This window comes from Centruroides vittatus, unplaced genomic scaffold (assembly GCF_030686945.1).
Source record: "Centruroides vittatus isolate TY-2023 unplaced genomic scaffold, ASM3068694v2 contig_452, whole genome shotgun sequence".
Classification (NCBI taxonomy): domain Eukaryota; kingdom Metazoa; phylum Arthropoda; class Arachnida; order Scorpiones; family Buthidae; genus Centruroides; species Centruroides vittatus.
This window is the reverse complement of record NW_027122248.1, coordinates 447,446-474,974: the sequence shown is the minus strand read 5'-3', so window position 1 is coordinate 474,974 and position 27,529 is coordinate 447,446. Positions and strand designations below refer to the sequence as shown.

The following is a 27,529-nucleotide window of genomic DNA, read 5'->3' as shown; positions in this document are numbered from 1 at the left end:
TACCAAAAGGGGACAGTCCTTTGAGCACATACCATGTAGATTTTCTCGGACCCCTACCCTCAACGAACAAAAACTACCAGCACATATTCACGGTAGTAGATAGTTTTACTAAGTTTGTGGGGTTTTACCCCGTTAAGTCAACAACTACACGAGATGCTTTGGATAAGCTGAGGATCCAACAAGCGGTATTTGGAAACCCGTCTCGTATTGTCACGGATCGTGGAGCTGCTTTTACTTCCAAAGAATTTAACGATTATTGCACCGACGAGATGGTTGAGCACATTACGATTGCCACAGGTATTCTTAGGGGAAATGGACAGATAGAACGTATGCATAGCGTCTTGATCCCCGTTTTGGCGAAACTCGCGCAAGAAGACGCTACAAAGTGGTACAAATATGTTTCGGACGTCCAAAGAATCATCAACAGTACGCCAACGCGTAGTACGAGATATACACCTTTTGAAATTTTGGTCGGTACCAAAATGAAAAATAAAGAAGACCTAAGAATAAAAGAGATCTTGGAAGAAGAGTTTTTGAATTGTACGATGCAAGATAGAGACAAGATTCGAGAAGATGCCAAACAAAACATCTTGAAACTACAGGAGAAAAATCGTAAATCCTACAATAAGAAAAGAAAACCAGCTCCCAAATATCAGGTTAACGACTTTGTTGCCATTCAGGGAACTCAGTATGGGACAGGACTCAAACTAAAACCTAAGTTTTTTGGGCCTTACAAGGTTACCTCGACGATGCCTAGGGACAGATATGCGGTTGAGAAAATTGGTCATCATGAAGGGCCCAATGTGAATGTTACTGCAGCTGACCACATGAAGCCATGGCCCATTGATCTTGACTGACATCAAGAACTTTTCCAGAACAAACTCGTTCGTACGATATGCCGTTTAGAAAAATCGTTATAAGTTTTAATTTGCAGAAATTTGAGCTTTTGTAATTCTGAGTAACATTTTGAATAAAATTCATTTCTTTCCAAGCAATTTTATATTTATAAGCATAAAATTAAAGCCGTAAAATTGAATTAGCTCTATGAAAAACCCCCGTGAACTTTGACCCATCCACCCGAAAGTTTCGCCAGCGCCTCACTGATAACGAGAAAGACTTAAGTTTAAAATTTGAGCTTTCTAGACCGAAGACGTTTGTCTCTACGAGCGTCTACAATGCCGGATGAAGAGAAAGAAGAAAATAGAGCTTTTTTGGCGATTTTTGCACTTTTCAATTTCTTATATTTCCGCATCCACTTTATAGAAAATCTTGAAATTTTGCACACTGCTCCCCAAAAAACAATTTTTCTTTGAATGATATTCGGAATTACTTCAGGTGTTTGGAGGGCAGAGAAATCGATCCCCGAAAATCGGCAACTCTAATTCTTGTGTATATGTCAGTTAGTGACTTCACTCGGCGGGGAGTTACTGTCCCGATCATTGTTTTGTTCATTACCTTTAACTGAACTATACATAAATTCACGTGTTTTACTAATTTAATGTTCAGCTTGTATCCAGTATTGTTACTCTGTGTATATCCTACCCGATTATGCCTAATATTAACGTGTTTAAAATAAGTTTAATTGACTGACTGTCCTGATTAGTGTTTCTGAGTGTATATATATTTTAATAAATTGGATATCCAAATGCAAGTTATAATTATATACCGTCTTTGAAATATATATTTATACGTTTTGATGGAAATATAAAATTTCGTTCAAATACACATTTATTTCGATATTTAATTTAATTTACATGAATTTTAAAGTTTCAAGGAATAAATACTTTCGTCAAATTTTCAAATAATAATGACCATACAAATAATTTTTAAACTTTTCAATTGTTTATTAGAAATATACATTGTATTTTTTACGAATTAAAATATATTTATTTAGAAAAACTACAATTTTTAAATCTTCACTTCTGAATTGATTGAGAGAATATAATTATATTATTTTTATATAATATTAATCTTTTCGAAAAGCAAAGTGAAGGAGAATCATCCAGAACTTCTTACGATATAAAACTACGATCTGGCTATTAAAAAAACAATTTTTTGTTGTATATAATAATTTTATAGATATAAAACATATAATATTTACATTTGATAAAATAACCACAGCCTTCTTGCTCTTGATCTTTTCCCGTATCCACAGGACAGCTACAAATAACAGTGCCGCAATTAGTCCTCCCACGTAACACAGAAAAACACCAGCTAAATTTTTTATCTCCATTTGACGTTCTTCGCTTCCTATTCTATTGTCTGAAATTTAATTACATTAAATTTTTGTGAACTAGCGCATCGTTTTAAAATAATTTCATACTGTATATTACCGGGACAATTATTGGTAAACCATTGTTTATTCAAAAAGTCCATATATCCTTCTTCTCTTAGCTTTAAGATAGATGATGTGAATTGTTTCTCAAACGGAGAACCTTTGGGCAAACCAAGACCGTAATTTTGCTGTTAAAATAAAAAGATTATAAGCAGATGGTAAATATTCATATAAATAATTGATATAAGTATTAAAATTATTTTAAGAGACATTCGTTCTTATCAATACTGTGAATTATTGTTTTGGTAATAGTATCAATAACAAGAATGAAAGGATAGCATTAACGTCGTCTTGTGATAAATTGTTGAATATTATTAATGTTATGAATAATTTACTAATCCGAAAAGTCTTCCAACTCGTTCGACATTGCATGGCCTCTGCATAGAAATGTAATCCAGAATTGGAGAATCATATATAAGAGCGAAACGATCCTTGTGACCTGAAATATTATAAACAATTATTTTCTTATTGCAGCAACACGATTTCTCTGTTGTTTGGATAAATTGGTGGGATTAGGTAACTTATGCATCATTTTTAATTAGGAGCATTATTAAACCTATATAGTACCTTCTGGCAAATAATACGATGCTCTAACTCTCTCTATCCCCTCGAGAGTATCGTTTATGAATGTATTATACTTCTTCATCATCTTGTAAGCTATTTTGTGGATTTCGTAGTGACTGTGGGCAAAGAAGTTCTCCATCTGTGAATCTCCAAGAGTTCCAAATGGAATTGTATTCAATTTCACTAAATCTTCCAGAGAACTAATTTCTAAAAATAGAGTATTTATGAGGAAATTCGTTTTAAAGTATTTAATTAAATAGCTTTATTACCTTGTTTCATATTCTGGACTGTCATAAATGCTGCTAATTTTGCTGTATACGCAGTAATAAGAATAACTGTAGTTAACCACCAAGTCACCATTACAATTCTTGCTGGAAGATTGTTTTTTTGTTCCAATTCTGTTCCCTAAATATATATATATCAATCAATTAACTTTTTTATTATACAAATATAGTGGTTGGAAACAAATAATAGGTCATCTACCGGAGCTACAAACGACGAGAAACTCCACCAGAGTGCTTGTGGGAAAGTGATCCAAGAAGATTCTCTAACGCTCTGACTTGTTTTCCTTCTCTCTATTCTACTATTGTTAAAATTAGTCGGTGTTAAGTTCACACATATTGCGAGCACTAGAGAAGTAAAAATCACCGCTAGAACAATGGTAACCCAAACTGTTGTTTCGAAAGGTGATAAAAATGCGAAATAATTTTCGGTAGTTTTGGCATTATATTTTGGCATTAATATAGCCAAACCTAAATCGTAGTAAGGAGCTGTAAAGATGATAACTTCTTGCCTTTTCCAAGATATCGTCAAAGGAGCTAGGGCTAAATCTATTTTCTAAAGATACGAAATGTTTTATAAATGTTAACTTATGAATAAACTACGATTGAAGTATTAATTAATAGAGAACAAGTTTTTACGTATACCTTATCCATTAATTTTCTAACCAATCCATTCCATTCCTTTGTTTCGGGATTTTCATTTCCATATTGCTCAATTTCGTATAAATTAAATCTGAAGTTATGCATTTGTTGTAATTTTAAAAGAAGGTCGATAAGAAATCCTTCGTATTTAGAAGTTATAGGCTGGCCTTCTTTATAATAACGGTTTTTCATTATAAAGGGATCATCCTAGATAAATGTATGTAAATTAACTAAGAAATAAATCACCTCTGTTAATTAATATATGTATCTATTGTAAAATAAGATAATCAACGATAATGATAATAATAAGAATTTTTTGTCTCTTACTAAAAGTATTCCAATATTAAGTGTTTTTCCGGAAAGACTTTGATGAGAATTAGCAGGAGGAATTATAGTTTGGCCAGGAAATATGATTTCTGAATTAATCTTCAAGTTTTTCTCGTTTTCTAACCATTTTCCTACCTAAATATTCGTGTGAAAATATTAATTACACGTTAACACTATCGAAAGAATCTTGAAAATTATAAATTGCATACTTTAACGAAACCTCTCATCTGAAGATTTTCGATGTCAAAATTGGTGAGATGATGGTAACCAAATTTGGTGAACTTTATTGGCCCTAAACTTCCATTAACGTTGTTTAAATTAAGAATACTTTCCAACAAATTTCTACCCGATTTCCACTGATTGACAGAATCTGCGCAACTTCCTTTTTGGAAAGTAGGAAGTTCGAAAGATACTCTCTCTTCGTAAAGAATTTTGTGAAGTCCGTTGGCAATTGCTAACACTGCGTCATACACACGAGTGAAAGCTTGCTGCAAAATGCTTTTCATTAATTCGTAAATATGAAAATTTAAATAATTAAAATAATTTCAATGGTTAATTTACCTCATTCTCTAATTGATTTCCCAAACTTTTCTTTTTTAATTCATTCGCTAATTTTAAATATAAAATAGTATCCGGAGTAACAAATGCCGTTCCTATTAATCCGACTAAAGAAGATGGTACATATCCGTCATCGTCTGATAAGTATGTAAAGCTCTGTCAGCAAATATTATTATTTTTCTAAGTGTTATTTCGTTATATTTTAATAAATAATACAAAATAATACGTTAATTAAAGTACTTTTGTGATTCTATTTATACAACTAAAAAAGATTTAGACTTACGTATGATGTAATGCTATCCATAACCAGCCAGGTCCATCCAGAACGAAACATGTTCATGCGATCAGCTTGGTTTATAACAGTTTTACTTATCGTTTTTGAACAATAAAGGATTATTATTCTCACGTCCTTTTCCTTATGACAATAAAAGTTTTATAAAAAGTCACTTGTGATAAATTTTAATAAAAACTCTAATTTATACTCGTATTTACAAATGAATATAATTAATTAATTCTATTGCCATTATAGTAATATGTTACTCGGTTAATCTATCACACCTGTATTTCTATAATCACAAAGAAGTGTACGTCAGCTATTGAAGCTCTAATATTTATAAATACACTGATTTAATTCTTACCTTAATCACATTTAATTGTGGTGTTATATTGAGAGATTTTGAGTCGGACACAGGAAATCTCTGTATAGAAATTAATGTAATTTCGTATTTTATAGCTAATCTTTGAAGTTCCATTGTCGCATGAATAGCTGAATAAATAAATTTAATCAATCAATTTATAAGTTTCAAAAATTATAAGACATATTAAATTATGCAGGCCTTATAATTTGTTACGCGTACTCGTCTAAGTTCAAACAATTCACATTTCGTTACCAATAAATAAAATTTTATATTGTATTTAAAAATAAAGGAAAAATTTTTTGGAATTAAAACTTTATACCGTAGAACCCGATTATCCGAGGCTCATTAAGTAAGGTTTCGCATTACCCGAAACAAATATACAAGCGAGTATACTGCATTTCATATACTGCAATTCATAAAATTAAGTTTAAAATGGTAATATGCATTACAAAATGATGTTCTGTTGGGTTTTTTTTTTTTTTTTTTTTATTTAACTTCAATCCGAGACAAGCTATGTATTCATGTTATAATGTAATACATATTTTTATTCTTATTGCGCAGTACGTGATAGATGTATTATAAATAATGTAAGGCCAATACATGCTGTGTATATTCTTTTATCTACGATTACAGATATTCGTAATTGAATGTATACAGTACAGTAAGCATGAAATGGAAATCAGTGACTGTAGGTGAGAAAAAACCCCCGACGTACTTTTATTTTATAAAATAATCTTTAAATATAAAATTCCATTATAGTCCATCATGGGCTGTAATTTTCAAATTGCAGATGTATATATTCCTCCTCTTGTCCGTCTGGTGTCTGTCCGTTGTCAGTCTCTACAGAGGAATTAGTTAGATAAAACTCATAAGGGGAAATGGAAAGCTTGGGGACTGTAGACGAGGATTACATATGAATTCTCGGTGTGAACCGGAAGTAACGTGATATTTTAAGATTAAAATATAATTAAAAATTGCAGCCCGGCATAGTGAGATTGTCACAATAAGTAATTGTTCACAAATAAATAGACTCTACTACAAATTTTCCTGCAGGAATATAGACAATTTAATTATAAATGAACATTTATGAAATCTAGTGGATTATATTATTATAAAGAAAAATGATGGCCCATCCCTTAAAGCTGACTTTGCAGTGAAGCCAACGATTACTTTCACTACAGAAAGAATGAATAATCTAAAAACGTCACTCTGGTTATTTATAAACATCTTTAGATATAAAGTTTATTAGGGATGGATTTTATTCTGAGATTAAATAACTCTAATATTCCGTAAGAAATTTAAGTAACAAAAAACTTAAACTATACAAAAGATATACAGTAGAATAAAGTGAATACATATAACTGAAATAATTAACGTATAAGCGCACTGCTATAAACAATAGAAACGCAATTGTAATCAATATGCAGAGGATAATTGCCTAGAACAGGCAGAATTCTTTTAGGTTTGCGAACCATTGCCTATTGATCGGATTCTAGATTATCTTTTATATTTACGTAAAATAATGTCACGCATTTTATATATATACGTTCTAAATTCATTGTGCCCAGTCACGTAATTCACGTTTATACCATTCTTATTAATATATTCCAATATAACACTTTTTAACTTTTAAATCGCATACCCATTTTACTCTGTTGCTTTTAAATCTAACATCAAGTCGATAATGAAACTCTGGTTCACTTGTTGATAAGGAACGATGAGAAGCGTTACGAAGCTTGAAATAAAGCACAATTGCCATAAACTTATATTTGATAAAAACACATTAGACCACGAGCCACAATTGATTACCGATTTTAACTTGCAGAGATGTTTTTAATTGTTTATTCTATTTAGTATTTTAAAATATGTTTTATGTGACTAAGTGTACAAAAATCACACATCGAGCGATAAATATATTATAGAAGTGATCCTTACGGTAAACCGACATCAATAATAAATCACTCGATCCTATAAATGTACTGTACAGCAAACATTCGCGTGATCTCATATTTAAAAGTTTAAATAAATTATACTTTGATTCGGATTTTTTAAATTAAAATATAATTGAAAATTGCGGCCTGGATTTGTGACGATGTCATAACAAGTAATATTAGAAATATTTATATACGTTTTATTTTTTATTATTTTTTTTAGTTTTATATTTATGCGACAGAAATACCATTAATTAAACAATTAATACAAAGTAAATTATTTATTAAATAAATAGTATAAAATAATTAACTTCATCAGGTGTTTGAGGTATTCTGGTAAGTACTTAAATTCGACCAGTGATATTCGCCCATCTCTATTTTTACATAAATGAATAAAAATAGTTATTATTATAAAGATTTATTTATTTTTAATTATAATTATTAAAAGTAAGTTTTAATTAATTTAATTTCCGGCTCTTAAAAGCAATTTTAGTTCTTAAGTATATTTAGATCTTATTAATTTTAATTTAGTACATAAAATATATTTTTACAAAATTTTAATCTAAAGGCCCTTCTTGTTTTATAATTATTAAATAAATTATTATTTAAAATATAAAACAAGAATACTAAGTTTATTAAGCATTATTAAATATAAAACATGTGTAAAAACTCACCTGCTTCATTATCTTCCGATAAAATGGCAAAAGCATCCCACCCATAATATTTCAAGATACGTATTAAAGCGTGATTCTGAAAGGTATCCGGCGGCGACATTTTCAAAAGCGTAGACGACGATTGGTTCAAAATCGGTATTAAAGATAACATCGGGTCTGTGGCCAAGATACTAATCTGCGGTATTTCCAATTGGCCACACACAGTTTGGGCAATTTTGGAATGTAAAGACGTTAGTGGTCCAACTATCGATATCACTCGCTGATCCACTAAATTGCACGCTGGAAAATTATATATCTGCATATAATTTAACTAATAAAATAATTTTAATATAACTTCTATAGATTTACCGGCTCTAATAACTTCTAATTGGGTAGAAGCATTCTCTGTAATCGGAATCAGTTTCGTAATGGGTAATAAATTCGAATCCGAATTTATATTGTTTATAGCTAACCGAAATGTTTCTTCTAATACAGGAAGAGAAGACGGAAAAATAGCACCTGAAACGAAAATAAATATTTAAATTATATTAAAGAAAATCCATAAGAGGATAAATTAAAATGAGTAGATTACTATTATAACACTATTTACTAACTACTAATTACGTATCTCTCACAATCTTACCGATAGCAACTTCAACTGGTGCATCACCAACAACAGAACAGAATAAGATTAGTACTAAGAATGCAAATCTTTTCATAGTTAATTAATTTCACATCTTAATGAATCCACGTATAGGTTCTATTAGATTGAACGATATAAAACTTCCACAGAAATCGTGCATAGTAACCCAGAGCCGAACAGCGATATACTGTGTAGCTGCTGATGAACTAGTTTCGTGAGGCTTGAAACATTCATCTTTATAAATCAATTTTTTGTTTATTGTTCGCTTCTTCATAATAATTTCATTCTTCATATTAATATCACAGTTATTCAATAAACTTCATTTTTATTTTAGTTTTTAGTTTATTGCATGCATTGATCACGAATAACTTATACATTATTTATGTATGCAATGAAATTATAAGATTCTTCTGACTATATATCGATGTCGTGTTATTTTTATGTTAATTTTAAAAAAAATATTCACAATTAAGTTGATCAAACCAAAGTACAAAGTTTAATATTTCAAGTTCATATAAATTAAAATATAACTTATCAAGTAAGTAAATTATGAAGTTGACAAAAATTAAACAAGTCGAAAATCGGTTATTTTTTATATTTGAAATTCTTTACACTTCCGGTTTTTCAATAGATTTGTTAAGGTCTAAAATCGTTATCTTATGTATTAATTATCCCATTATAAAATTTTTATCACGTAATACTTTGTTTAATGAAATAAAACATACGACTTATTTTCATTGTTGACGCGTATTTTAACGGTTGTATGAAATTTGTCACACATGACGATTAGCAGTTTGTTTCTGTTTCCCGTTGGCGTCAGACGTGTTTCCCTCGCGCTGTTGGATTGTGTGCTTTTTTGCCGTTTGCGGAATTTGCGAAAGAAGAAGAAAGATTTTCACGTAAGTCTTAGTCCATATTCACCCTAGACGTAAGAATTTATTTAATATTCCCGGTAAAATCGTTACCAGGAGACATCTCGGCTCATCGGCCGTTTCCGCTTTCGATTCGAATCTTTCAGATTTAATTAATTACGGAACTGCGGTGAGCATTTTCCTTTTCTCGTCGACGTAATTTAATCTTTCGTTTTCATTCGATTAGTTGTAAATTATCTTTTTTGCAGAATGAAGATGTTGGAGCAGATCCGGAGGAGGTTCCGACAGAAGAAGGCGGTGGTGCTGGAGGGAATGGGATCCTCGGTTAGCTCCTATGGCGCGGAACGAGTCTCTCGGACTCTTACCGCGCCCGAAAAGACATTGGAGGCAGGGGACTTGACCGACTCTCTTTCCAATCGATTAGTTCGGTATCGGAAGATACCGTCGAGCAAGAGACAGAGGGTAACGACTTTCCCCGAGTGCGTGTGGCGTGGGGCACTCTCCCGGAGTGCCACGCTACACTCTAGATCCATTGCACTTGGCCAAGGTACTCGGAAATCAGCCATCCACAGACATTGTTGTGGAGGAGATAGGGAGTGACAGCTCGTCCGAGTTCTCTTCTTGTTGTTCGTTGTCACATCCTGTTTTGTCGTCTTCTACCTCTTCGTCCGCGACGGGGACGCCATCATCTTCCGGAAATCAAGACGGGGAGGAATGGGAAGAGCGCCGCCGAAGTCGAGGGACTGTGGTGTCTGCGGTTTTCTTGCTGAGGATGGCTGCGGTTTCCTTGGCCTAGGCGGTGATCCTCTTCGATTTTTCCCAACTTGTCCTTTTGCACCTGAATGCAACATTCTTACCGGATTCGACTACTTTTCACCCAAACATGACACCTTTACCGGAAGTGACCGTCTGTTACCCGGATGTGACCACGGACTTCTGTTTGTCGAACGTGACACTCACTCGACCACAACGGATTTGATTCCGAATTATGACCACCCAGACGTGATACGTTTCCTCACCGCACGCAACATTCGGCCGAGTTTTCTTCCTAAATAGGCGTTATGAGGATTGAACTAACCGAAATTAGATTAGGCTAGGTAAGTATTTTTTGCTCCTCTTATAACGCTGTTCGGGAAGAAAGACAAATCATACTTCTTTTGTCTGATAAAGGTAATAATGTTGACCTTAGATGATAAATGAACTTCTCGCTTTCTCACTGTCTTTGCGTTTTCTAGGAACATTTGGGAGAGAGAAGAATCTCATTTCCCAACTTCACCATAAAGAGGACGAAGTTGCCATTCATCACACAAGTGAATATTTCTCGAAATCTCCGATGGTAAGAACTTTTTTGTTTAATTTTTTACACATCTTTTTCTCATATCGTAATTTACTGTTTTTCTGTTTTAGACATGCCAAAAGATGTTCTTGGATCACACACACACACACACACACACACACACACACACACACACACACACACACACACACACACACACAACACACACACAACACACACACACACACACACACTCACGACGTCACTGTACACGAAGACATAACCGTTTAACCATTACTCGATTCTTGCATTCATGCAATTACACGTCTCTGAAATTCGACAAAATGTAACAACCCGAACACTCGCTTCCTACAAATTCGCTCGACACAGGGTTGCATGGAGACTATCGTGTTTTCGATAAAAATTTACAGTAGTATTGCAGAAATTATTAAAGGATTTACTGCTTTTCTGAACGACGACAACTTGTAATATCAATATAGGATGAGTGAAGGTAATAGATATATAAACAAATTTCTTTATATATTTATTAACTTCACTCATGCATTGTTTGCTGGATTTTTCCTTCTCCCTAATAGTACGAGAACGTTATCACTCTCTAGATTGTAACTGGAATTTCTCGAGATGAAGAAATTGCGTAAGACAGCTTTGCAAACTACTTAGCAATTGGAAAAAATTAATCGTTAAAAAATGGAACACATAAAAGTACAATGAGCAAAGCATTATTACATCTTATTTTGATAAGTAGTTGTTCCAAATGAGTTGGTTGGAGATCAGAAGATTAGAGATGGTTGTCAAAGACTTAACAATATTGATGCAATGTAAAAACGTATTAATACGGTATACAAAAAGAGAGAAAGTAATCATGTGATAAAGATTAATTCTTTATTTTCATTTATTGAACAATATACTCGTACATGCTGTTATTTTTATACGAGTTATAATTCGTCTAAATAAATATATTTTAAGTTTTAAATCTTCAATACTTCATTGAGATTCATTGAGAAAATACATTTATATTCTGATAACTTAATGATGATCTCGAGAAGCAATATGAAGGACAATTATTCAGAAAAGTCTTCTTTCGATATACAACTGCGATCTGGCTGATAAAAAAAATTAGTATATAGAATAATTTTGTAGATATTTACATCAATAGATAAAAGTCATATATGATATTTACATTCGGTGAAACAATCGCTTTCTTCTTGGTCGATTCTCTTATCCACAAGACAGCTACTAACAAGCGTGCCACAATTTGTCCTCCTACATAACACAGAAAAACTCCAGCTAAATTGTTAATATCCATTTGATGTTCTTCGCTTCCTATTCTACTGTCTGAAATTTAAATATATTACATTTTTGTAAACTTGCACATCAAATAAATTTATATATTACCGGAACATTCATTAATAAACCATCTTTTATTCAAAAAATCCACATATCCTTCTTCCCTTAGCTTTAAGATAGATGATGTGAATTGCTTCTCAAACGGAGAACCTTTAGGCAAACTAAGACCGTAATTTTGCTGTTAAATGAAAAAGATTATAATAGTAAATATTCATATAAATAATTGATATAATTATTAAAATTATTTTAAGAGACATTCGTTTTTGTCGATACTATAATATATTGTTTTGGTAATAGTATCAATAACGATAATGAAAGGATAGCATTAAGGTCATCTTGTAATAAATTGTTGAATATTATTAATGTTGAATTAATTTACTAATCCGAAAAGTCTTCCAATTCGTTCGACACTGCATGGCTTCTTCTTCTTCTATTATTTCTGATCCACAACAGGTGAATCAGAAATAAGAGCAAAACGATCCTTGTGCCCTGAAATATTATAAACACAGTTCAATTATTTTATTGCAGCAACACGATTTCTTTGTTGTTTGGATAAATTGATGCGATTAGGTAACTTATACATCACTTTTAATTAAGAACATTATTTAAAAATACCTTCTGGCAAATAATACGAAGCTCTAAGTCTCTCTATGCCCTCGAAAGTATCATTTATGAATGTATTATATTTTTTCATCATCTTGTAATCTATTTTTTGGATTTCATAGGGACTGTTGACAAAGAAATCCTCAATATTAGAATCTTTAAGCACTCCAAATAGAATAGTATTCAATTTCACTAAATCTTCCAGATAATTAACTTCTAAAAATAACATACAGTATTTATTAAAGTAATAGTTTTAAACCATTTAATTAAATCGTTTTAATACTTTGTTTCATATTCTGGACTGTCATAAATGCTGCTAATTTTGCTGTATATGCAGCAATAAGAATAACCGTAGTTAACCACCAAGTCACCATTACAATTCTTGCCGGAAAATTATTTTTTTGTTCCAGTTCTGTTCCCTAAATATATATATCAATTAATTAAATTTTTTATTATACAGATATAGTTGTTAGAAACAAATAATAGGTCATCTACCGGAGCTACAAACGACGAGAAACTCCACCAGAGTGCCTGTGGAAAAGTGAACCAAGAAGAATCTCCAACGCTCTGACTTGTTTTCGTTCTCTCCTTTCTTCTATTGTTAAAATTATTTGGTGTTAAATTTACACATATTGCGAACACTAGGGAAGTAAAATTCACCGCTAGGACAATGGTCAGTGTGGCTTACCACTAGAGAAGTAAAAATCACCGATACAGCAATGATAAGCCACACTGTTGTTTCGAAAGGTGATAAAAATGCAAAATAATTTTGTTTAGTTTTGGCATTATATTTTGGCATTAATATAGCCAAACCTGAATCGTAGTAAGGAGCTGTAAAGGAGATAACTTGTTGCCTTTTCCAAGATATCGTCAAAGGAGTCAGTGCCAAATCTATTTTCTAAATATACGAAATATTTTGTAAATCTTAATTCGTGAATAAACTAAGAACATATTAATATCGAATAATTTTTATGTCACTTTTTGAAGAAAATTCGCGATGAAATTTATCAGACCACACAATGAAGTTTAATATTGCACGCTATTAATATAAACTCAGAAAGATCTTATAATTTGAATACAAGCGTGTATACGTGAGTGATGCAAGCAGAAAACTAAAAGCTATATATGTATATAAAGCTTGTTGTATAAATAACTGTGTACTGTACATTGTTATTAAGATTGAAATCATTGTGTAAAGGTTAATAAACAGAAGATTGATTTATAAAGAGACATTTTTCAAGGCTCACTAAAATTATTGGTCAGCAGCTACACAATATACCGATGTTCAGTACTTGGTTACTATTGTGAGAATTCGGACCCACCGGAAGTTCACCGGTAGTAAGACATCATTTTCCCGCGCGGGTGGCAGGAAAAGGGATGTGAATCAAAAGGAAAAGAAATTGCAACAGAAGGAACAACCAACAAAAAGTCCGGATTGGTGGGCCCGAACAACGTGACCACCTCAATAAAAGGGCGACGAGGGAGGAAGGGAGGGGTCGATTCCGTAGTGTCGATAAGACAAGGTGCGTCCACGCCGAAGTCGAAAAGAACCCGACGACTACCTGACCCGTCTTCAAACTAACTCCAATTACGAGGTATGACCCCCAAAATCGTGTAAACTCTCCCTCCGCGAAGACGCGCTCTGGCGACTATAACTCGCCCAACTGGTATCGATTATGTCCGTAGTAATAGTAATCAGTGTATCGATTATGTCAGTCTTAATAAATCCTTGTTATTGTTTTATCCGTTTGTAATGTCCTTTATTCGAATATTATCATCCGCCGCTCTACCGCCGAACCCATCCACCTCCCCTACTCGCGTCACGCGTAACGCGTAACTTATCCGAACCGCCATCTTGACGTGGGCAGGTCTCACGGACCTGTTAGCCGACAAAAAGGAGGAACGAGACACCGTTTGCCTCCCGGCGCCCACACTATCTACGATTTGTGTGCAAGTTTTATATCGTTAAATCGTGTAGAAAGTACAAGTGATTCTAATTAGATGTGAAATTAATTAAATATGAGAAGATCTGGATTGTTACTATTGGTCTTATTCCGCTCTGCTGTTGGTAATGTACCAAATGAAGTTGCTATTGGTAAGATTGTGGAAGATATGTTTATTTTTATGTTTCGGATATTTTTGAATGCATTAACTTTAGTTGTTTTTATAACAAACTATGCAATTGATAATATAGATAATGTAATAGAACGTATTATAATAGCAATCTACCAATGTCGATGCATCCGGTTACAAATTTTTTTGAAATATACTATATTTTCCTTTCAGGTGCTATTTTTCCGTCTTCTCTTCCTGTATTAGAAGAGACATTTCGGTTAGCTATAAACAATATAAATTCAGATTCGAATTTATTACCCAATACGAAACTGATTCCGATTACAGAGAATGCTTCTACCCAATTTGAAGTTATTAGAGCCGGTAAATTTATACTAGTTATATTGAAATTATTCTATTAGTTAACTTAATTACAGATACAATTTTTCAGCGTGCAATTTAGTGGATCGGCGAGTGATAGCGATAGTCGGACCACTAACGTCTTTAAATTCTGAAAGTGCCCAAATTGTGTGTGGCCAATTGGGAATACCGCAGATTAGTATCTTGGCCACAGACCCGATGTTATCTTTAATACCGATTTTGAACCAATCGTCGTCTACGCTTTTGAAAATGTCGCCGCCGGATACCTTTCAGAATCACGCCTTAATACATATCTTGAAATATTACGGATGGGAGGCTTTTGCCATTTTATCGGAAGATAATGAAGCAGGCGAGTTTTTATTGTTGTTTTGTGCTTTAATAATGCCGTAAATTTTATTGATTAATCTCTATACGAAGTTAATTATTATCTAATTCATTTTCTATATATAATAAAATTTAATTAATTATATATTTATATGTAGTTTTGGAATTAAAATTAATGGTTATATTTTATTGTTAAAATAGTTTATATTGCATTATAACGTATAAATAAGTAAAACGTAATTTGTTTTACAATAAAACTAACCTGTAATGTTTGTACAGTTAGGCTCATGAAGCAATAATTTCCTGATTTTAAATTTATGTAATTATCTTAGATAGCTTCGTTTAACAATTCCTTTTATATTTTTAAATCATAAATATCATTTTATAAATATAAACAAAGAAATTCGTCATAATTTTTGTATCGAGATTTGAAAATTAAGAACACGTTTCTCAACAGTCAAAAACGAGCATTTTTTCCGTGTTAGGGAAATATTTAACTTACAACGAGCAATTATTACATGTGACGTCACATTGCCGAGTTGCAATTTTTCTCACAATGTTGTCAATTTTTATTAGGTCTTGCTCCTGTACATCATGCTTTTCCTTGTAATACTAGTTATCTATCTAACTCCGTTCAGGGAAAATTTTTGAATTGAAATAACGTGACATCCAATACAAATCAGAAGTTTATACATAGTTAATCCGGACGTTCTGCCTGTAAGTTTTCCATATCTGCCTCGTCTTTCATGTATCTAACTCCGTTCTCGAGATTAATAAAGCATAGACAGAAAAACGGACGGACTGACGACCAGATGATAATGGGAATTTATAGGTCTGCATATTGTTTCTTCAAGTTGTTAATGTGCAAAACACATGGTAATAATCATTCGATTTATCCACTTCTAGTTAAATTGAGATTGTATATATAAATTATTAAAAATTTTTTTCTTATTTAAAATATTGAATATAATATAATTTTTTGAAATCAATAATTTCAAAACTGCAGACTTAATTGTTGTAATTAATAACATTTTTTGAAAAGTAATATCTACATAATCTCTCTGGAGGTACGATAAATGACACTCCTCTATCTCACCACCCCTTTAAAGAAAAAGTGTTTTCTTGTTTATTTTCAAAATTAAAAATAAAACTACGTAGAGTTATTTTAACCTCTTAACAGTGAGGGACGAGAATAGTTGTCCAAGGCGATCGAGTGGCAGTGGTGAGGGACGACTATACTCGTAAAAAAATTCTTATAAAATACCTGGACCATTTTGTGAAGTCGTAGAATTTTCACGAGTAGTTGGATTCTCCAACTTTGTTTTGGAATATCCTTTAGTTCTCGAGAAATTACAATAAAAGAGAGAAAATTAAAATAAATATGAAATTTTAGACGGCCATCTATCGACATAAATCGAATTTAAATTTCCCGTCGTCATCTAATTGGTTAAAAAAATTAATATTCCTAATTGGCTCGCGTCAGAAAAAAGTAAGTGTGACTTCTGTAAATGACGCTATCGGGAAAGCACCGATGCAACCCGAAAAAGTAAACAGTCTACGTCATTAGTCTAACGGTCCTTGTCTGACCTACTTTTTGTAAAATCAACATTAGAGTAAGTTGTAATAAGATGTAGTAGTTTATAGTAAAACGGTCTTCTCTAATATTCATAGTACTTTGTAAAGCTTGGATTTTAATTTAATAAATATTATTTAGTTCAGAAACATTGTAAATACATCATTAAGTAGGCGAATAACATAAAAAACTTTATTTTTTAGTATAATACAATTTACAAAATCAAAAGTTCGTATATCGTAATATTACGAAAAAACTACATCGAAACATACAAAGTCAACTAATTTACTTAAATTCAGTTCATTATACAACTGTCGATACTCTTGCCTTCCTCACTTTTGTTAAACAAAATTCAAAATCTTTAATTAATCCTATAAATATTTAAGCACCATTACTATTCGAATGATATATCATTATATCAAGCTGAATTTTACATAATTTGTAACTGTGATTACAAATATAACTGAAAAATATTTTCGATATAAACCCTAGGTCATAATTATCAAAACAAAATTCTTCAAGTATAATTTTTCGAACATTTTCTGATTGAGTAATATGTAATAATAGTTTTATCTATCAGTGTTGCCATATTCTACTTTTTATATTCACATCCGTTTAGTTTCATCTAATTACACTTAAAATTTTTTCTCCATCGGACGAAAATTCAATGACGAAAACTCTACAAATATCGTCGCCAGGGGTCAGCTGTCTCATCTACATTTTCCAGCGCCTGTTTCCAGTGGATAAAAGCAGCCAAGACACCCAAAAAAAAAGGCAAGATGGATGTAAGCAAGACGTCTGTTTTATGTCACCAGTTCCTTTTTAAGAAATTTTTTGTAATTTTAATTGGACGTTTATGTGTTTTAAAAGGACTTTTTAATAACCTTCCGGCGACAAGTAACCTAAAAAGGAAGGTCAGTCGCCGAAAAGTGTTTGTCTTGGAACACAAAATAAAAAAGGTGATCCCATTTTGGGCAGACTTGGTCTTTATTCTAAATACACTTAAAATGTAAAAAAATCTACCAACAAATTAATTTGCTAATAAAGAGACTACTTGCTAATTGAACTTTGTATTCGTCTTTGACGTAGTTCTACGATTTAGCACTAAATTGGTAGACATGTCTAAATAACACGCTTATAAACACTAAAAATCATAAATGTTTCGAAATTAGAACTAGATAATTATATGCACAAATAAATTAGTAAACCTATAATACATGCCTTCATTTACATCCAAACAAAGATCAGTTCTCGCTAATTGTCGAAAAAAAATTATTTTCAACTTTTCTTTCTTTTCTTTAATATTCTGAAAGAAGTTTTAAATTCAGAGTAAAATTTCCACCTTTTATCCGTTAAAAACAATGCAAAACGTATGGATCCACGTAATAAAAATTAATCGCAGTGACTTCGAAAAAACGAGAAACACAGAAACACCAAACCGCACTCTACAAAATTCTGCCGCCAACTGATTCATATAGGATGCTCCTGTGAAAAATTGCATCACATGACAAAAAGTTTTTGAATAAATGCTAAAAGTTTTAAAAATTTTTTTCATGAAACCCGATGAATTTAATTAACCTCTTAACAGTGAGGGACGGAAATAGCCGTCCAAGGCGATCGAGTGGCAGTGGTGAGGGACGGAAATAGCCGTTAAAAAATTCTTATAAAATACCTGGACCATTTCGTGAAGTCGTAGAATTTTCACGAGTAGTTGGGTTCTCCAACTTTGTTTTGGAATATCCTTTAGTTCTCGAGAAATTACAATAAAAGAAAGAAAATTAAAATAAATATGAAATTTTAGACGGCCATCTATCGACATAAATCGAATTTAAATCTCCCGCCGTCATCTGATTGGTTAAAAAAATTAATATTCCTAATTGGCTCGCGTCAGAAAAAAGTAGGTGTGACTTCTGTAAATGACGCTATCGGGAGTGCACCGATGCGACCGGAAAAAGTAAACAGCCTACGTCATTAGTCTAACGGTCCTTGTCTGACCTACTTTTCGTAGAATCAACATTGGAGTAAGCTGTAGTAAAACGTAGTAGTTTATAGTAAAACGGTCTTCTCTAATATTCATAGTACTTTGTAAAGCTCGGATTTCAATTTAATAAGTATTATTTAGTTCAGAAACATTATAAATACATCATTAAGTAGGAGAATAACGAAAAACTTTATTTTTTAGTATAATACAATTTACAAAATCGAAAGTTCGTATATCGTAATATTATAAAAAACTACATCGAAACATACAAAGTCACCTAATTTACTTAAATTCAGTTCATTATACAACTGTAGATACTCTTGCCTTCCTCAGTTTCCTCAAAACAAAATTCGAAAACTTCAATTAATTCTATAAATATTTAAGCGCCATTACTATTCGAATTAACTGTAATTACAAATATAACTGAAAAATATTTTCGACATAAACCCTAGGCAATAATTATCAAAACAAAATTCTTCAAGTATAAATTTTTCTGATCGAGTAATATGTAATAATAGTTTTATCTATTACTCTTGCCATATTCAACTTTCTATGTTCACATCCATTTAGTTTCATCTAATTACACTTTAAATGTAAAAAAATCTACCAACAAATAAGTTTTCTAATAAAGATACTACTTGCTAATTAAAGTTTGTATTCTTCTTTGACGTAGTTCTACGTTTTAGCACTAAATTGGTAGACATGTCTAAATAACACGCTTATAAACACTAAATGCCATAAATGTTTCGAAATTAGAACTAGATAATTATATGCACAAATAAATTTACATGCCTTCATTTACATCCAAACAAAGATCAGTTCTCCCAAATTGTCGAAAAATAAATTATTTTCAACTTTTCTTTCTGAATTTAGAACTAATTCACAGTAAACTTTATGCCTTAAAATATCCATTGCAATCAACGCAAAATGTATGAATCCACGTAATAAAAAATTATCGCAGTGAACTTCGAAAAAACGAGAAACAGAATTATTAAACCGCACTTTACGAAATCTGGCGCGAACTGTCGTATACAATAAACAAAACGAAAATGCTCTTGTCCAATGTCATCAGGTGACAAAAAGTTTCTAAATAAACGCTAAAAGTTTTAAAGAATTCTTTCACAAAAACCGATGAATTTAATTAATACACAATAACTAAATCTGTTTAATAAAGGTTAATAATTTTCCATTATAATTATGCAAATTAGATATAAAAAAGATCATCGCGCAAATTCTCCCGCGAACCATGGATGACTCTTACGTCATCTGGATTGAAGTTTCCTGCAAAATACTAAAAATATTTATATAATTCTTTTACTAATCCAGTCAAATTTAAATAATATAAAATGTCTAGATCTGTTTAATAAAGATTATCACAAATATTATTACAAATATGCAAATTAGATATGAGATAGGTCACTAGGAAATCTCCCGCCAAGATAAAAATAGCTTTCGGTCACGTGTTCACCAAGAAATATGTTTAAAATTTAATTTTTCAGCTTACATAAACCGTACAATAAATGAGTATTTCTTCGAAAGAAGTCGATATACACGAATAAATAATAATTATTTAATAATGCTTTTATCCATTTTAAATTGATATTGTAAAAATTAAGCCATTTAATCTGTGTGGCTTTTATAATTTAGAGTTTCCGAGTATTTTACTGTGAAATTCAATTTAGTAAACAGAAACAAAGTTAGGTTATTAAGTATAAACAGCACAATACGATAATTTATACGTAAGTTGAGTGTAAATACAGAAAAAAAATCGAATTATATCAAAGATGGGAGAAACAAGCTTACATCCCCAGAACAGAGCTTATAATTCGTTGTTATTTTCAGCCTGTTTCTACTTCGACTGTTTTTTGTTGGTAAAAAGTTAATGTTTTAAGATGTTCTTAGTGAAGAAACATAAAAGTATCGAAATATAATATTCACACACACAAAAATATTCATGTATGTCGACATTAGAAATTTGAAATCAATTATAGAATGTCCTGGATAGAGATATCGTGTGATTGTCTGTTTCTTCTGTCTTATTTTGTTTTTCTACGTGAAAATAAGATATCTTTTATAACTATTGATAATATAAACATTTTGTTTCTTTATATATTACTTCAATTACAGCTGCAAACTTTAACACATGGAGCATGTGAGAAAGTATTATTGTATAGATTATTACATTTTTATGAATACACCTGAGACTCGTGACAATATAGGCCTATATTAACCTACTTTAAGTGTCAATATTTTATTTAGAATCATTTTAAACGTTATTATTACATCAAATTATGAAATGGAATGTTCCAAGTATAGGAGTAAGAGGGAGGGGAAAGAAGCCATGCGTGGGGAAAAAATGAGTTTTTATCTAAATTATAATAAAATTTACTTATATTTACGAGAAATATTGATAATTTTCTTCTGGAGAAATGTATCTTGATAAAATTAATTATCTATATGAATGAAACTTTCAATAATACATTAGATACAATGACTGACGTTCCTTTCTTACCCTTTCTGTAGTATGTCTTATTATTAAACATAGTTTCCTAGATTATAATGTGTAAAAAAAAAAAAATGGAAAATTCTGTTAATTTGTAAACGCAGATACTATCACATAACAAGCATACTGTATCCTCTCTATATTTAAAGTCAGTTATTCGCGTTTGAATTTTTCTAAATAAACCCGTTTAATCCGTAATTTATTTGACAGAAAGAAATTGTTTATGGCCGTATTTCATTTATATAATGTTTTTCTCGTGATATTATTTCTAATATCGGAAAAAAATATACATTTCTAATATGGACATACATCAATATTTTTAATTCTGAATATTATATTTCGATACTTTTATCTTTCTTCACTAACAACAAAGTACTTTTATTTTAAAAAAATAAGTTTTTACCAACAGAAAACAGTCAAAGTAGGAACAGGCTGAAATTGACAACAAATTATAAGCTCTGTTCTAGGGATGTAAGCTTGTTTGTCCCCATCTTTGATATAATTCGTTTTTTTCTTTATTTTCACTCAATTTACGTAAAAATTATTCTATTGTCCTGTTTATAACTAATAGCTTGTCTTTGTTTCTGTTTACTAAATGGAATTTCACAGTAAAATATTCGGAAACTAAATTATAAAAGCCAAACAAATTAAATAGCTTAATTTTTACAATATCCACTTAAAATGGATAAAAGCATTATTGTATATTTATTATTTATTCGTGCATATCGACGTCTTTCGAAGAAATAATCATTTATTGTAGAGTTTTTATAAGCTGAAAATTATTCTGTTGTCTTTGATGAAATTTGTTACAATTTACTAATTTTTACAGAAACATTAAATTTTAAACGATGACATTAGTTAAAATGTATTAATTTGTACACAAACATTAAATTTAAGGCGTATTTCTTGGTGATCACGTGACCGAAAGCTATTTTTATCTTGGCGGGAATTTTCCCACAGTGATCTTTGTCATATCTAATTTGCATATTAATGATAGTACATTACTAATCTTTATTAAACAGATCTAGACATTTTATATTATTTAAATTTGACTGGATTAGTAAAATAATTATATAAAAATTTTCACTATTTTGCAGGAAACTTCAATCCAGATGACGTAAGAGTCATCCATGGTTCGCGGGAGAATTTGCGCGATGATCTTTTTTATATCTTATTTGCATAATTATAATGGAAAATTATTAATCTTTATTAAACAGATCTAGTTATTGTGTATTAATTAAATTCATCGGATTTTATGAAAGAATTTTGAAAAACTTTTAGCTTTTATTCAAAAACTTTTCGTCATGTGATGAAATTATTCACAGGTGCATTAAAATATGAATCAGTTCGTGGGAAAATTTTGTACAGTGGAGTCTGGTGTATCTGTGTTTCTGGTTTTTTCGAAGTTCACTGCGAGAATTTTTTATTACGTGGATTCGTACATTTTGCGTTATTTTTAACGGATAAAAGGTGGAAATTTTACTCTGAATATAGAACTTGTTTTTCAGAATATGCTACTTTACAAAAAGAAAAGTTGAAAATAATTTATTTTTCAACAATTTGGGAAAACTGACTTTTGGATATAACATATGGATTTACATGAAAGTATGTATTATTGGGCTACTAATTTATTTATGTTTATGTGTATTGTTGTACTGTAACTTACTTTGTTTTACTATGTTAGAGAAAGTAGGTCACACGTTGGATTTCTGACATAAAACTGTCGGCTTTTTCAGAGTGAAGCGGACCTTCTCAATGAAGTGTGTTTTAGGGAAGTTGTGCATTTTTTTTTCTGATGCATGCCAATGATGAAAATTGTTTTTAAAATTAAATATCGATCAATGACGATAACATATGTTATAAATGTGAAAATGAATATAAAAATATTTCTACATTTCTTTATTGTTTTGTTGTTTCTTATAGATTAATTCATTTAAATTTATTATATGTGAAGTAAGTTTATTTACAAAATTCTAATATTTTAATCCGCTTTAATATTTCGGTGTAAATTTGAACAACGAATTTTAAAATTTTAAATAAAAGATATACTGAAATTTTCTTTTATTTACAATGATTACGTCACTTCTACAGAAAGTAGAACACGAGACGACCTTCACCCACATTTCAGTCTGGGGGGAAAGGCCGCCAGTTGTAGTCATAACAACCTTTACGTCTTCTATTGTTGTGGATGAAATTCGTTAACTGTCAATTACATTTTCTTGAATTTGATTCGCAGGTTGGAAAAAATCGTCATTACTTAAATGCCTAAAACTTTAAAAAATTTTATAAAATTGAAAATAAATTCAAAAGTTTTGAAAAAATCGTATCGGATGGAAAATCAAAAAAGAATTTAATATAAATTTGAAAAAAAAAATTTTAGCAAAAAATTACCGCGAAAAAAATTCATATATAAAAAAATTATGTGACAATAAAGAACGATTTTTTCTTTACAAGACGTAACTGTTTAAAAATTTTTTTTCCTAAACGGAAACGAGAAAAACGCGTGGGAAAATTCTTAAAAAAACTCCCACGGTTTATCTCCACAACTAACTGGTAGAGCCGAGTACGACTGTTCCACTGTTAAGAGGTTAATACACAATAACTAAATCTGTTTAATAAAGATTAATAATTTTCCATTATAATTATGCCAATTAGATATAAAAAATTCTCCCGCGAACCGTGGATGACTCTTACGTCACCTGGATTGAAGTTTTCCTGCAAAATACTAAAAATTTTATGTAATTATTTTACTAATCCAGTCAAATTTAAATAATATAAAATGTCTAGGTCTGTTTAATAAAGATTAGTAATGTACTATCACTAATATGCAAATTAGATATGACAAAGATCACTGTGGGAAAATTCCCGCCAAGATAAAAATAGCTTTCGGTCACGTGATCACCAAGAACTATGAAGAAATATGTCTAAAGTTTAATATTTGTATACAAATTAATAAATTTTAACTAATGTCATCATTTAAAATTTAATGTTTCTGTAAAAATTAGTAAATTGTAACAAATTTCATCAAAGACAACAGAATAATTTTCAGCTTATAAAAACTCTACAATAAATGATTATTTTTTCGAAAGAAGTCGATATGCACGAATAAATAATAAATATGTAATAATGCTTTTATCCATTTTAAGTGGATATTGTAAAAATTAAGCTATTTAATTTGTTTGGCTTTTATAATTTAGTTTCTGAATATTTTACTGTGAAATTCCATTTAGTAAACAGAAACAATGACAAGCTATTAATTATAAACAGGACAATAGAATAATTTTTACGTAAATTGAGTGTAAATACAGAAAAAACGAATTATATCAAAGATGGGACGAATAAGTTGACATCCCTCGAACAGAGCTCATATATTCATTGTCATTTTCAGCCTGGTTCCCACTTCGACTGTTTTATGTTGGTAAAAAGTTAATTTTTTAAAATAAAAGTACATTGTTCTTAGTGAAGAAAGATAAAAGTATCGAAATATAATATTCAGAAATAAAAATATTGATGTATGTCCATATTAGAAATGTATATTTTTTCCGATATTTGAAATAATATCACGAGAAAAACATTAGATATATGAAATACAGCCATAAACAATTTCTTTCTGTCAATTCTGATGTAAGTGAAATAATAGAACGCTTACTCGCAATTGTGTTATGGATGACTTGATGGAAGGCGATCATCGTAGCAATCTTTCACTTGAAGGTAAAGTCTGCTCTCGATAAACTTCTGTATCACTTCATCACAAAATGTCGGTCGAATTTTTAAGTCATTAAGTAAAGCTTTCTCAATCGAGAACACTGCCAGTGAAGATAATCTTTCTTGTCTTTGAGTTGACCTGCAATACGTTCTTATCCTCTGCAATGCAGAAAATATTCTTTCAGTTGTAGTAAGTTTATACATTTCCTTTAGTCCCATTTGAAGGCCATTTTCATATATAAACTTAACCAACTCAGAAACAGGCTTATCTTTAAACTCTTGCGAACAATAGAGAACAGACAATTCATTCCTCAAACGGAAGATATCAGAGAATGCTCCGGGGTTTTTAAAGATTTTTCTGAAAAATCTTTTTTGTGTTTGTCTTACATGTTGCTGTTCAGTAAGCAGAAGTCAAGTTTTCATACGGTATGAAACCTACTCTTTATTTGCATTATTATATTATCTAAGATCTCCACGAAGAGACGATTGTATTCTGTGACGTCCTGTGTACCATGCATCGTGTTTTTTGTGTGGTGGTTCATCATCTTCAAATGTTTTCCTGAAATTGCGTTATCTTATTTCTCCCAGTTTCTGGTTGTTTCTTCTACTTTTTTTAAAACACCGTATGCAATATCCATACTTTTTATCTAAAGAATATTAAAGAGAACATCAGTATATGAAAATACTCGAGAAAAGACATTAAGTAAGAAGCTAGTCTGGAACTTTTGCAGGAAAAAAGAATAATTGAGCCTTTATGACAGTATCATTATCCCAATCTGCAGAGTGTTCACGAATGCTTTGAAAGAAGATTATTATCACGTCATATTTCTCCATTACAGCCTTCACAAACCTTGAGGCAAAATTCCATCCCGTAGAGGCGACTGAAGGCAAGTTTTTTCAACAAAACACTGAAGAGCGTATGTTTGTTTATAAGACAGAAAAAAATGCTGAAAGTCCCTGATTAGTTTTTTTCTTCTTTCTTTGCCGTGGCGCTTATTTTAAACAAATTTCAGACAATGTGGTCATTCACTAGAGCCGGTCATTCAAGGATGCAACTACCCAATATATATTTCAATTAGGATCTAGGCAACCCAGACCGACAAGATGTGTCAAGAATAGAAAAATACTGCCAAATATTATGTGTTTCGTGCATGAATCATATATTGGAATTACTCTCGTGTGATTATAATGTCTAACATTCGTACAATTGTACCTTTTGTATACGAACAGTTAAAGAATTAAATTGATTATAAAGCATTAAATTATTGTTTTCTATAAGTGGAGAGCATATATTTTAAATTAAACAAATTAAAAATATGGTTAAAAATTGCAGCCCGGCATTATGAGAATAGATAATTCCTCGTTTTTTTGTGTTTTTTTTAAAATCAAATTTAAATTTTGTTTTCGTTTTACGAACATTAATTGTATTTAACTAAACCTTTTTGCCAGTTATAATAATAATATAGTTTGTAAATAAATTCTATGCTATCGTATCCTAGAATTTTTATTTACATCCAAACCTCTAAACAACGACCAGTGACGACAACATTAAAAAATCCAGCAACGAGTTGCTTAACTTTCCCGGCAACATTTGGTCACGAAATTTTATTTAAAAAACTTTTTATATTTTTAACTATTATAAAATGGCAAAAGCTTAATTTTAAGAGTAGGGGTGGGCTTTATACCAAATTGTATATGTTAATAAGAAGTAAAATCATGGTTAAGTCCAACCCTACTGGACTACTACACGACCCCTTTCTCTGCTCAGCCTCACCATTTTTATCCATCAAAATTTAATAGCATAAATGTTCTTAATACAAAAACCTTCATGAAAAATTTCAGAAATTTTCGACAAAAAGCACAGGAGTTATTAAGTAGTTCAAGTTTTAATTTTTGACTTTATTAATGTAAGCTAATTACGATGTTTTGGAAATGTGCAATTATCACAGATTTATCAGAGAACAACGAAGAAAGTTGTAAAAGCTGCACTTTTAATGATTAGAATAAAAGGATATTGTAAAAAGTTTCCGATAAACTGGCTCTACTTAAAGCATTTCCCTTTAAAGTGTGATGTTTTTTAAGTTCTGAAATCAAGTGATAACGTTAGAAAAGATCATTTAATTTTGTTAAAATCTAAACTCTTTCTGAAATTGTAAATTTTAAGATATTATTTTCTAAATCAAATTGACGAATTGCCATTTTTCATTTCCATTTTCAATTCGTTGATCAATTATTAATTGCAATTTCTGTTATATATAACAGAAATATAACAGAGAGAAAGTAAGACGATCGGTTAAACCCTCTCCAAGATTTATACAT

At 30.9% G+C, this 27,529-nt stretch overlaps 2 protein-coding genes and 1 long non-coding RNA gene across 3 annotated transcripts in view; 1 reads left to right on the top strand and 2 right to left on the bottom strand.

Moving 5' to 3' along the window:
* Positions 1–27,529, top strand: part of LOC136977233 (glutamate receptor ionotropic, kainate 2-like) — a 142,749-nt gene that overhangs the window by 39,492 nt on the left and 75,728 nt on the right. The window lies entirely within an intron of this gene.
* On the bottom strand, positions 2,013–8,026 carry LOC136977231 (glutamate receptor 2-like). Its single transcript, XM_067272702.1, has 14 exons — positions 7,951–8,026; positions 5,346–5,473; positions 4,991–5,122; positions 4,711–4,863; positions 4,359–4,637; positions 4,150–4,284; positions 3,826–4,029; positions 3,383–3,736; positions 3,169–3,304; positions 2,903–3,106; positions 2,671–2,774; positions 2,334–2,463; positions 2,102–2,262; positions 2,013–2,036 (listed from the first exon to the last, which is right to left on the bottom strand). The coding sequence occupies exons 2-14, from the start codon at positions 5,457–5,459 to the stop codon at positions 2,013–2,015; spliced, it is 2,130 nt and encodes a 709-aa protein (XP_067128803.1). The 5' UTR covers positions 5,460–5,473; positions 7,951–8,026.
* LOC136977181 (uncharacterized) lies at positions 8,052–8,674 on the bottom strand. The gene is made up of 3 exons (XR_010881050.1): positions 8,573–8,674; positions 8,299–8,448; positions 8,052–8,229 (listed from the first exon to the last, which is right to left on the bottom strand). It is a non-coding gene; the product is annotated as an uncharacterized lncRNA (long non-coding RNA).